Here is a 12,209-nt window from a genome sequence, read left to right as displayed (position 1 = left end):
CTGCACCTAATTGTTACCCTAAATATTACATAATACACCTAGATCAATGTACTTTCAGCTCAGTTCAGTCGTGTCCGACTCTTCGCGACCCTATAGACCATGTCACGCCACGCTTTCCGGTCTCTCACTATCTTCCTAACATCACATAACTTCATCTGCAGTGCCTCGAGGATGCCATCTAACCATCGCGTTCGCTGCTTACCCCTTCTCCGGCGACCCTCAACCTTTCCCAACGTCAAATCTTTCTCCAGTGACTCCTCTCTTCTCATCAGATGACCAAAGTAGCTGAGCTTTAACTTTAGAATTTGACACTCCAATGAGCAGTTAGGGTTTATGGTCGACAATATCGACTGATTTGATCTTCTGGCTGTGACTGGTCATAGGGTTTTCTTGGCAAGAAATACTGGAGTGGGTTGCCATTACCTTCTCCAGTGAATCGGATTTTGTCAGAACTCTCTGCCGTGACCTGTCTATCTTGGGTGGCCCTACAAACCATTTTGAGATAGAAGCTGCAACGCCTGCGGCACGCGCGGTAATTTCAAACACAATTCCTCTTTGTGGGGCGTTCTGAAAATCAATTTTATCGCATTTCTTGAGCGAATTCAGCGTTAATACTTTTGATTGCAGGTGTTCAAAAGGATAAACGTTCCGAAAATAATTTTTCTTCAAAATTAATTTTTGACCATTTTCGACCGTTCTAACACTCGCGTCTCCCCTTAATTAACTCTACGGCTGTTATCTTTAAGTGCTAAGGGAAATGCACTTTCTCTTGAGACCGGTCGTGACCTAGGGTGTCTCGCATCGAGGCACCCTATATGCACCCGAATTTTGACCAATCAAAACCGCCGTTTTTGGATACGTGGATTGGTTTGGTTTGTGGTGTTTAACGTCCCAAAGCAACTCAGGCTATGAGAGACGCGGAGAAATTTCGACCACCTGGGGTTTGTTAACGTGCACTGACATCGCACAGCACACGAGCGTCTTGCTTTTCGCATCCTTCGAAAAGCTGCCGCCCGGGCCGGGATTCGATCACGCGTCCTTGGGAACAGTAGTTGAGCGCCGTAACCACTGCGCCACTCCGGCGAGGTGGAGGCCTATAGGAAATTTCGCAACTGGTAGTATCAAAGAGCTCTGCTGAGGCTGGCATCAGTGCGCCTTTAATTTTCAGTAAACTTGCGACTTTTTTACCTGCCATTAACTTTCACTATTGTAAACTTCTTATTGATTAATATATTATATGATAATATGATTAATAAATAGCTTTTTGTTGGGAATCATTCGTCTGTGCTCCTTATCATCAGCAGCTACATTTTTTAGCCTCTTCACTAGTCAGGGAATTTGACCTGAAATAATCAGGGAAAACCTGGAAAAGTCGGAGTTTGAAAATAGTGGTTTGCTAGACACCCTGTATTGTCTGTGTTGTACTTTGAGTAGTCCTCACGCTGTGAAAATGTTACTGAAGTGAATTATGAGGGTATGCTGCATCTCAATAAGTCCATAGATTTACTTATGCATGGAATAACTACTCAAATTTCAGTGAGCTAGCTTGCCTTAGCATTTAGCAAACTTCACAGCAGCCTGTCTATTTCTTGTTACTTGTAGCATTTCGCTCTGAACATGCTATGGTAATTTGCTGGCTTTTGCGTGTTGCTGCTGATAAATTTGTGGAATCCAGTCCCAGCTGTGGTGGTCATATTTTTTTTTGCACGTGAAATGCAAAAGCATGTGTGTCTGTGCCATGTTAGAGCATATTAAAGCCCAAGATGGTATAAATTCACCCGCAGCCCCCCGCTTTTTCATCACTTGTAGTCCACATGTCGCGTCTGATTTTTTTAGCCCTGAATTGTCATTAGTGTGATTCACAGCACACATCTCCAGTTTGAATCATTAGGGTGAGGTTGCAGCTTTATTACTGAATAAAGAAAAAACACCAAGTTGATTTTAAAATTTACAGATATAGATTCTGGAATGAATGTGTTCCTCAGGGTGTTAAGACCCCTCGTGGCATATTTGTTGTGAATGTCTGCTGGGCACAGTGGCATTTATAGCATGAAAGTTTAGCCAAACAATGTCGATTTCTGCAGGGATTCCTCCTTTGGAGCCATCTACCACACGGCCAGCAGTGGCAAACCGCCACTCTCTCAAGCATGGAGAACCGCTGCTGCCTTGCAAGGGTGCAGAGTCCCTGAGGGAAGAGCTGTGTGATGGCAACTGCACTGCTGTGGGCAGCCCTTCACATGGAAATTGTTGATAGGACTACTGCTGTTGCACTGCAATCGGCCTTTTGTTGGTTACCTAGCAAGGTTGCCTTGCAGTTGTGAAAAGCAAGCATGGCACTAGAACGTACAGAAGGTACTTCCTGTTGTTCCTGTGATAGATTTTAATGGAGCGCCCAGCTGGCAATGAATTGATAAAAGTTAAAGCTCTATATTTAAGACATGGTGCTAACCAAGAAGGAGGTTGTGATCTCTCCGTCCATTGGCGCTTGCCTGTGGTTTCAGCTTGTGCAGCTTGTGGTCAGGCGAGGCATAACTTGCATTAAAACCAAAGATGTTGGGCAGCTAGTGGTTTCTGAGAAGTATTTATGAAATTTTATCAGTGCACGTAAGAGCACTCCTACAACTGTTTGAAACAAGCATTTGTATCAGTGGTAAATGTGTACTATACGGCTGCTGTTTTCTGTCATAGTCTTGAATAAACAAATTGAACCTATGTTTTGGCGAATTTGTTCCTGGACTCTAATGTTGGTCAGTTCCTATTTTGACAGCATTTGAACACTGCATGAGAAAAAAAAAAAAGGTGAGGCAACTTCAGCATTGTTTTTGCAGCCATAGCATAAAATAAGCTTCATGGCAAGTAGTAACAAATAAACGTTCTCACTGGGGAAAGTTTTTCATAATACGGTTGAACCCGGATAATTCGAATTGAGGTTATATCGAACTCGCGGAATATCCTTGAAAATCTCTTGTAAAGTTATAGGAAAGCTGCGTCGTATATCGAACTTAATTTCACGGGGCGTTCGATATATCGGACTCCGTACCACGCACTGGATGGTGCGCCTTCCCCAAAGACGATCGCATCACCCTCGGCAGTTTGCCGCGTGATATTTTCAAGCCACGTGCAGAAGGAAATGAGAGATGGCTGGACCCTTCATTCTGTGAACAACATGGACAGTCCTTCAAAGTCCTTCGCTTGCCTCTGCCTTCGAGCAGCGAATTCGCGTTTATGTTTTTTTTTTTTTTTTTTAATGTCTGATCCTGCCAACAGGCGCTCTTTGAAAACAATGTCTGTGACGATCAATTAATCATAATTTCTCGCTTTCGAAGGCACCGATAAAAACATGCTTCTAGCCAGCCTCTATGTCAGCCGGGGCACAGAAAAAAGCAAAAATATTAAGAAACCCCACTGGCAAAGAGCGCCGGCTTTGCGCGCGCAGATGCGCGTCCATCCTCATCCTCACTCTCCTTCTCCCGCTCCGCGTGCACGTGCGGGTGCCTGTAGCACGCGCTCCCGAGCGAGCGGGCTGCGCAGACTCCGCAGACAGCCGCGCGCAGCGCGGGCGTGGATGCGCGTAGGCCCGGCCGGTCTCGAGGGAGAGCGCGCGCGCTCTAATACTGGTTTCCATTGGGCGAAAAGGAGCACTTTTAGCTCCACTAAAAGTGCTCTCGCGAGTTTCAGCGCCTACCAGTGGTCGAACAGGAGCAGTAGCGTTGAGGCACGCTTTTGGGGTCCCGGGAGCGGCCGAGAGCAGTCCTCGGTGCTGGATACAGGGAGAACGGAGGAAGTCACGTGACTTTTTGATGTCACTTCTGGCACGGCCGGTCTCGAGGAAGAGAGCGCGCGCTCTCCCTCGAGACCGGCCGTGCTTCTAGTTATTCGCCGCCCGGAGCCCGGGCAGGACGGTCGGGAAAAATGGCGGAAGACGGCAGCGTTCGGCCACTGTAGTTCAACCGGCAGATACGGGCAACGCAAGCGCGGGAAAAGTTTGATCACATGACGCCTGACGTCACGCGCTCCGCTTCGGTACGCTGCTCTCCGAGCAGCGTGAATGTTCTATTGGGGAGACGAGAATGCGCGTCCCCAGTGCTTTCGTGCGCTGCTCTGGCTGCTCATTGCTCTTGCTCCTGTTCGCCCAATGGAAACCGGTATAAGAGAAGCGCTCCCTCCCTCAAGACCGGCCGTGGCGTAGGTTTTGTAGTTCCGCTCCGCTAAAAACAGAGCGCTGGCGTCGCGCTCTATTATATTTATAGCGCGGAGGGCCGAGAGGCACTTAGGAGCACAATTGCAAGGGCTCTTCTGCTTTTCGAAGTGCTGCAGATATCTTGTGAGACGAAGTATAGTTTCCGCTGCAAAGCCATGAACCGGATTCCTCCTCCCCGCCGAGCATGAGGGGGTTGGACTGGACTGCAGTAGGCTAGCTTGGCTGAATAAAAATAAAACAAGGTGTCAACATGACTGCACAGTGCAATTTTAGTACCAGTGAAAAGGAAAAACGAATGGCATATATTTCTGCAGGCTTCCTCAATGAACCTTAGTTGAAGTCGGCGCCTGTCTTGCGTTTTATTTTATCCTCGTCTTTAGCGCTGTGCAATCAAGTGATCATTAGGGGGCTTTAGAATACGGCGACCCTATCTGTAAGGGCGATAGAGTAATAGCGGGGCTCAAGTGCGCATGCCCAGTGTAATTACCGCACCCCTCGCCTGTTCATCACAGCACTCGGCGCGTGCGCTTTGTTGCCGCGTTATTACCCTATGCCCCTGAGCGGTAGGGTCCCTATATTCTAAAGCTCCGTATTGTTGGTGCCATAGATATAGTAGGGACCGGAACACTCCTTGACTGGAGTGTAAACTGCCAGCTCTTGCAAAGAAATGTCCTTTATCAAACGTTATTACAAATATTATAATATAGCTATAATTAGCTGAACCTCAGTCAACGGTTATCCTTACTTATTTTTAGTTCGTAGCACAAATTAACATGTTTCTATTTTCCCAAGAACTCCATCTCCTTTGTCGAGAGTGATATCGAAGGATCGCTTACACATTCTTCGTTGAGTTCTCTTATTTTTCTGTCTTCTACAATCTGGTGTGTCAGTTGTTCTTTATTTTTGTTTGAGTTTGCAGTCTGAAGCGGCAGAAACTCGTTACAAAACAGTTGCCAGTTCAAAGTCAAGCAGAAAAGCACGAAAAAAAGTGGCCGTACTACCCTATCTTCCCAGGATATCGCACAATGTAAAAAAAATTGGTCAGCGAGCAGATGTACACGTTATGCTTTCAGCACCTGATAAACTAGCGAAACTGTAAGATGACCGATCCGTTGGCGCTCAAGAAACAAGGATGCGCTAAAAAGCCCAATAAAAGCCTGTTCAGTGTGCGGAGGGTGTTGCGTATTCCTTAGCGCTGTCTTGTGGTAAGGTTTACGTGGGGCAGACCGGGAGGTGCCTAAATCAGAGATTTTTGTGAACACAACAAAAACGTTGAGAACAAGAGAGGTAATATTGCTGATCACTATCTGGATGCTATCCAATCTTCAGACTGCAAGAACTGATACGCGAGATTGTAGAAGCCAGAAAAATAAGAGAGCTGAAAGAAGAATGTGTAAGACGATCCTTCGATATCACTCGACGAAGGAGATTGAGTTCTAGGGAAAATAATTTGTGCGATTATGTGTTAATTACGTGCGTCCCGATAGCATGCTGGTATCATGTTTTGTCTATGCTCCTACAGTGTATAAAATTCTATAATGCATTGAATAAGATTGAGTTGAAAGTTAGCGCACGTGCTGCCCACTCTCTTTTTTTTTGTCCTTGTCTCAAAAGCGCTGTATTTCCTTGACGATGAACCAACTCGCCCAAACATCCACCCTGATCATAATAGTCATACCTTCTCTCTATTACCTAAACTCGTCAAAAATCACCACGCGACTTTTCCACCGCGCCGTCAGAGAGGTCAAATGTGAATTTCGAGCGCTCGTAGCTCCATTACGAACCTTGGACCGTGGCGTAACTTAGTCACGATCGTTTAGAGGTTCAAAATCAAATCACATTCGCTTAACACTAACTATACATGAGCATTCTCACAAGGGGGTCCGCACCTTCACCTTATGAGGATTTGACTCGGTGAGGTGAAGTCTCCTTCATCAGCACTGAAAAATTAGTGAGGGCGAGGGCGAAGGAAGGCAGAGGCGGTGAGGTGAGGGATAGGCTGGGAAAGATAGTTTGAGGGCGAGGACAAATGCTCCACGAGTTTCTGTAGTAACAAAATGTAGCCGACGAACATGAGACACGAGGGGCCAGCACATTCCCTCCTCCACTGGTACTGTTGTAGAGAAAACAGAAGCAGTGGAACGGGGCACATGCACTACAGTTAGGCTTCGAAGGAACAATAATAAAAAGCAGTAGAAACGACAAAGGACCAGGAACGGAAGCTACGAAACCACCTCTGGGCCTCTGATGATGAAAAGCCTAAAAACGACCCTTTTGATGATTTCCGACCCAACAGGTAGCTGCAAAGAGTCACCGAGACTGATGTCGCTGTTTCCAGCCTCACGGAACATGACGGGTATGGTGAAGTACACATGGACCGCTGTTTCCGATCGCTAACGTCTCTTTGTCACTCAAGGAAACAATGAAAAAAGCAAGTTTAGCAAAAACATTGCGCAAATAAAATAAACAAATCCTTCCAAAAGAAAGGGGACTTGCCGAAGAACCGTTGAGCACAGAAGGCCGAGGTCAGTCATTTAGCTGCTAAAACCCTGCCAAACATTTTTTTTGTTCTTACCTCGGCTGAACTAAGAACATGAGTAGTTGACGATCATTAAATGGAACTGCAGCGGCAACGTCAAATTTTCTCACATTTTTGTAACACTTTTTCCAGTCCTGCCTAAGATGCGGAAAATAAACAGCAATGTACGTACTTGGGCTGATACCAGTAAATAAACTACAGTTTAGCATCCAATGCAGTTTCTAATGAGTTTGCAGAGCTAAGCAGTATTTTAGTATTTATTTTACCACTTTTATCTTTGCTATGAACTCGTAAAATCTTCACATTTTAGAGTTCATCTCCAGCACCTCCACAAGTTGTTACGGTAAAATAAGAAAAGGGGGTGTTTATTTACAGTGCTGTTGCAGCGAGACAAGGTGAAGCCTACTAACCTACTAATGCTTCTTCCTCCTCTTCTGACACCATCACAATCCTTCGTAGCGTGACAATATCATACAACTAATTTATGCGGCACGTAACAACCTCATCTCCTCATTCGATAATTTCCATAGCAGCAAGTTTTATTTTTCCTTCGAGGCATTGCATGATACCGACCCTCTAATGCGCAAGACTTCAATGCCTCACTTTCAGTGTAAGACTGACTAGATAATAGGAATGCAGAGAGATTTCGCGTTGTCTGGATTCATCTTGGCTGGTAGGTTTAAATTATGACAGCACTTTGAATGGTTGATTCCGCTTAGTCGTTTCTGTGGAAGGAAAGAGCCTAGTGAACCACGGATTCTTCCGTTGTGACCGACAGAATTCAAGCAGGCTCTCTGGAGGCACTGCTATTGTGGTCCAAGGTGGCGTTGCGACACGAGGAATCAACCTTAAAACTTCAGTTGAAGCTGTTGCAGTCACCGTGGTGCATTTTAAAACAATAACAATATGTTCTTTATACATCGAACCTCATTTCACTATCACACTTAATGATTTACAAGCAATTTTAATGCAACTACCGGAGCCATATATTTTAGTAGGGGATTTTAATGCTCATTCATCCTTTTGGGGAAGCGAAAAAACGGACGCCAGAGGTTGGATTTTAGAAGATTTTATTCTCAACAACAATGTTTGCCTCCTGAACACGGGCAAACACACTTACTGTTCTTCAAGCACTGGAAAAATGAGTTGCATTGATTTGTCCTTTTGTTCACCAAGTCTTTTCACTAATTTAGGTGGAATGTTATTGACAACCCTTATGGAAGCGATCATCTTCCCATCATTATCAGTCTAACATCGTCACCATTAATCACCTTTACTAAACCACGGCGTTGGAAACTGTACCTAGCCGACTGGGCACTCTTCCAAAAACATGCCGCTTTAGAAAAAATCTTTTCAGACAGCCTCGATGTCAACGAGCAAAATGAAAAGTTCACAGAATGTATCATTGCCGCTGCTCATTTAGCCATCCCCCAGACTTCGGGAATAGTACGAAGGAATGGAAAGATATAGTATACAAAGGAATGTAGAGAGGCCAAAAAGAAGCAGAACAAAGCCTGGGGAATTTTTCGTCGATACCCTACACAGGAAAATCTAATTAAATATAAAAAGGCAAGGGCTAAGGCTCGAAATATTCGACGTGATGCTGAAAAAGATCTTGGCAAGGTTATGTGTCTTCAATAAACAGTTCCGTCACCGCAAAGAAAACGTGGGAGCAAGTCCGCGAACTAGATGGCAAATTCTCTGCTTTTGCAGTTCCTTTCCTTACACCCCCTGATGCACAAACAAGTATACTCGAGCAGGCTGACCTATTGGGAGAACACTTTTCTCATGTTTCTAGTTCCCTACATTACACAGACTCCTTCTTATAGTATAAAAACAGCAGAAAAACAGAGACTTCCTACAAATGGTTACACGAACGAGCCCTACAATAACTTAATTACAGTTCAGGAACTCAGAGTATTAACCAATGGCAAGAAAACTGCACCAGGCTCCGATGAGATACACTATCAAATGCTAGCCCATCTGTCCGAACCTGCAGTAGAAGCACTCCTGAAATATTTTAACAAAATCTGGGTCAGGCAAAATGCCTGATGCTTGGAAGAAGACTGTCATTGTACCATTCCTGAAGCCTGGAAAACTGCCAAACTCTCCTACTAGTTACAGGCCAATAGCCCTAACTAGCTGCCTTGCCAAATCATTCGAAAGCATAGTCAATACCAGGTTAATGTTCATTCTTGAAGCTCGTGAGCTCCTTGATACCCACCAGTGCGGCTTCAGAAGAGCTTGTTCAACACTGGATCATCTAGTTGGGCTTGAAAACACAGTCCGTGAAGCCTTCATACATAAACAGCACTGTCTCGCAGTTTTCTTTGACATGGAAAAAGCGTACGACACCACCTGGCGATTTGGGATACTTCGCGATCAGGCAGACCTTGGAATCCGCGGCAGAATGTTGAACTGCTTAAAAGATTTTTTGTCCGACCGCTCGTTCCAAGTACGCCTCGGTTCTACACTCTCGAGGAACTTTACACAAGAGAATGGAGTACCGCAAGGATGCATATTAGTACTACACTTTTCATTGTAAAAACGAATTCCATAGCCAAAGTAATCCCACAGCCTGTTATGTACTCACTTTATGTTGATGACCTCCAAATCGCATGCACATCATTCAGCCTATCGACGTGTGAACGACAAATGCAACTAGCATTAAAGAAACTGAGTAATTGGGCAGAAAAAAATGGATTTAGGTTCTCACCTCAGAAAACAGTTGCCGTTCTTTTCTCTCTGAGGAGAGGCCTGCAGCTCAATCCCACCCTGCGCCTAAATGAAACCATACTCCCGATAAAGCAAGAACACAAATTTTTAGGACTAACGTTTGACAAGAAGCTCACATTCCTCCCACACATAAACAGCCTGAAAGTCAAAGCCTCTCGAGCTCTCAACACCCTTAAAGTACTCTCAAGGAGAAACTGGGGCTCTGATAGGACATGTCTTCTCCATATCTATCGCTCAGTAGTACGCTCCTGTTTAGATTACGGGTGCGTGGTCTATGGGTCAGCAAGACCGTCATACCTTAAACGGCTGGACCCAGTACATAACCTGGGTCTGCGTCTTTCAACTGGTGCATACAGGACATCGCCGGTGGCAAGTCTGTATGTAGAAGCAAATGAACCGCCACTAAAATACAGGAGGACCATGCTGACACTTTCATACGTCCTAAAAATTCGCTCGTTACCGAAACATATTTGTTACTCCATACTTACAAACTGCCCCTCAAGAACACTGTACATCAATAAACCTCGATCCATCAGACCTCTCATACTCCGTTTTGAAGAGCAGTGCCGGGAACTCAACTTGCTGGATGCACTTCCTGATATTGCACGGAGACCTGACCCACTGCCACCTTGGTACAACTTCACTGCTATATGTGACTTCACATTAACTCAATTTCGCAAAGCACAAACACCGCATGAACACATTATACAAGAGTTCTTGGCATTAAATGAGAAATACAGTGATCACAAGGCATTTTATACAGATGGTTCAAAGACAATATTTCATGTAGGCAGTGCAGTAATACAAGACAAACAGGAAAAAACAGTAAGGTTACCACAGTGTGCCTCAATATTTACTGCCGAATGCTACGCCTTATCCCTAGCAATAGATAAAATAGTCAACAAAAACATCAAAAACAGTATCATCTATACAGACTCTCTGAGCGTACTCGCATCACTACATAAAAAAAAATGTTACAGAACCTTTAGTAGGGGACATAGTCTATTATGTAGTGATAGCAAAAACACAAGCACTTAATATCAAATTTTGCTGGGTGCCAAGCCACGTTGGAATCAGCGGTAATGAGAGGGTTGATGCATGTGCCGCGGCCGCCTCCAATGCTCAAGTACAGAATGTGAACATTCCACATAATGATGCAATAAAATTCATACAAAGAACACTGAGACAAAAGTGGCAGGCTGCATGGGTAACGAAGTTAATAACAAGCTACACCTAGTAAAGCCAGTTATAAAAGAATGGAAAACATGCAGCCATCAAGAACGTTTTATTGAAGTGTTCTTGTGCCGCCTTTGTATCGGACACACCCACCTGACTCATAACTTCATCCTAGCAAAGAAAGACAAACACATTTGCGAACACTGCGGAGAGGTGGTCACCATAAACCACATCCTAATATCCTGTATAAAACTCGATCAACTTAGAAAAAAGCATTTCCCACAGCTCTATGACAACTACATTCCCCTACATCCTAGCTTACTCTTAGGAGAAAATTCACTGGTTAAAACGTCTTCTCTCATTGATTTCTTAAAAGATGCCAACATCCTAAACCTACTCTAGTGTATTAAAATAATCGCTCGCTTCCTTTCACCAAACAGATACGCAAACCCCGAGTTTGGCGCATGATGGCCTTAGCTGCCTATGTGCCACAAAACACAACACAACGCAACACAACACACAATTTGGTATCTTGCGACTATGTATGGAACAATGCAGCCGCAAGGTAAAAGCTTGGTTGGTTTGTGGGGTTTAACGTCCCAAAGCGACTCAGGATATGAGAGACGCCGTAGTGGAGGACTCCAAAAATTTCGACCACCTGGGGTTCTTTAACATGCACTGACATCGCACAGCACACGGGCGCCTTGATTTTCGTCTCCGTCGAAAAGCGGCCGCCGAGGCCGGGATTCGATCCTGCGTCCTTCGGAACAGTAGTCGATCGCCGTAACCACTGCGCCACCCCAGCGGGGTAAGTTAAGTTAAAAGCTTCTGAACAAGTGAGTGGCAAAGTGTGTCTACATGAAGGTCCACAAGGAAAACCTGCAACTGGCACCATTAACGCTGTCATGCCATAACCTTAAAGGCAGAGTTTAAGCATCCCCCCCTCCCCCCAATATTTGTGTGAGCTCAGTATGTTGCAGATTTGTTTAATGTTCAAGATTGTCACTAGCATTAAAGTTTGTGAAAGAGACATAGCAGCACCCCTTCTGACATTAAAAAGATAATATGGCTCATGCTACATGGTTCCCTACTCAAGGAATCCATATCAGCAGGAACCTGGCAGTAGTCATAAATAACACACTGGTGGCTGTTCGTAGGAGCACAAGTCTGGAAAAAAATTCGAACGGCTGCTGAACTGTGTAGCTAGGAGTTAGGCTCATTTTGGCGAAGTCTGAAACGAAAAAAAGACAGTGATCCGAGAGAGACACAGGACACAGCGCTAACTTGCAAATTCATTTTATTTGGAGCCTAGAAGCGTATAGAGAGGAAAGCACTACAAAAAGAAAAATAAGATGAGAGTCATCGCACGCTCATGCCATGACCATCGAGGAATGCAATATCCTTTTCTGAAAGATTCACTGATGAAGTACCAATTAACACACACAGCTGCATTCTTGAACGTGCCTCATCTTAATTTTTTTTTACTGCACTCCTCTCTATATATATTTATTCGCTCCAAATAAAATTCATTTGCAAGAGCGCTTTGCCCTGTGTCTC

General features: G+C 44.7%; 1 protein-coding gene across 4 annotated transcripts in view; it reads left to right on the top strand.

Moving 5' to 3' along the window:
- spg (dedicator of cytokinesis spg) overlaps positions 1–2,712 on the top strand; it is a 430,105-nt gene extending 427,393 nt beyond the window's left edge. For all 4 annotated transcript variants that reach the window (XM_084607325.1, XM_084607299.1, XM_084607317.1 and 1 more), the window contains one exon: positions 2,085–2,712. In XM_084607325.1, the coding sequence (XP_084463451.1) occupies positions 2,085–2,251 (167 nt within the window). In that variant the 3' untranslated portion in view covers positions 2,252–2,712. The remainder of the gene's footprint in view (positions 1–2,084) is intronic.
- The last annotated feature ends 9,497 nt before the right edge of the window (positions 2,713–12,209 follow it).

The sequence above is a fragment of the Amblyomma maculatum genome, chromosome 1 (assembly GCF_055883805.1).
Source record: "Amblyomma maculatum isolate TAMU_Amacu chromosome 1, ASM5588380v1, whole genome shotgun sequence".
Lineage (NCBI taxonomy): Eukaryota > Metazoa > Arthropoda > Arachnida > Ixodida > Ixodidae > Amblyomma > Amblyomma maculatum.
The sequence above is the reverse complement of the archived record's forward strand: the minus strand, read 5'-3'. Positions and strand labels throughout refer to the sequence as shown.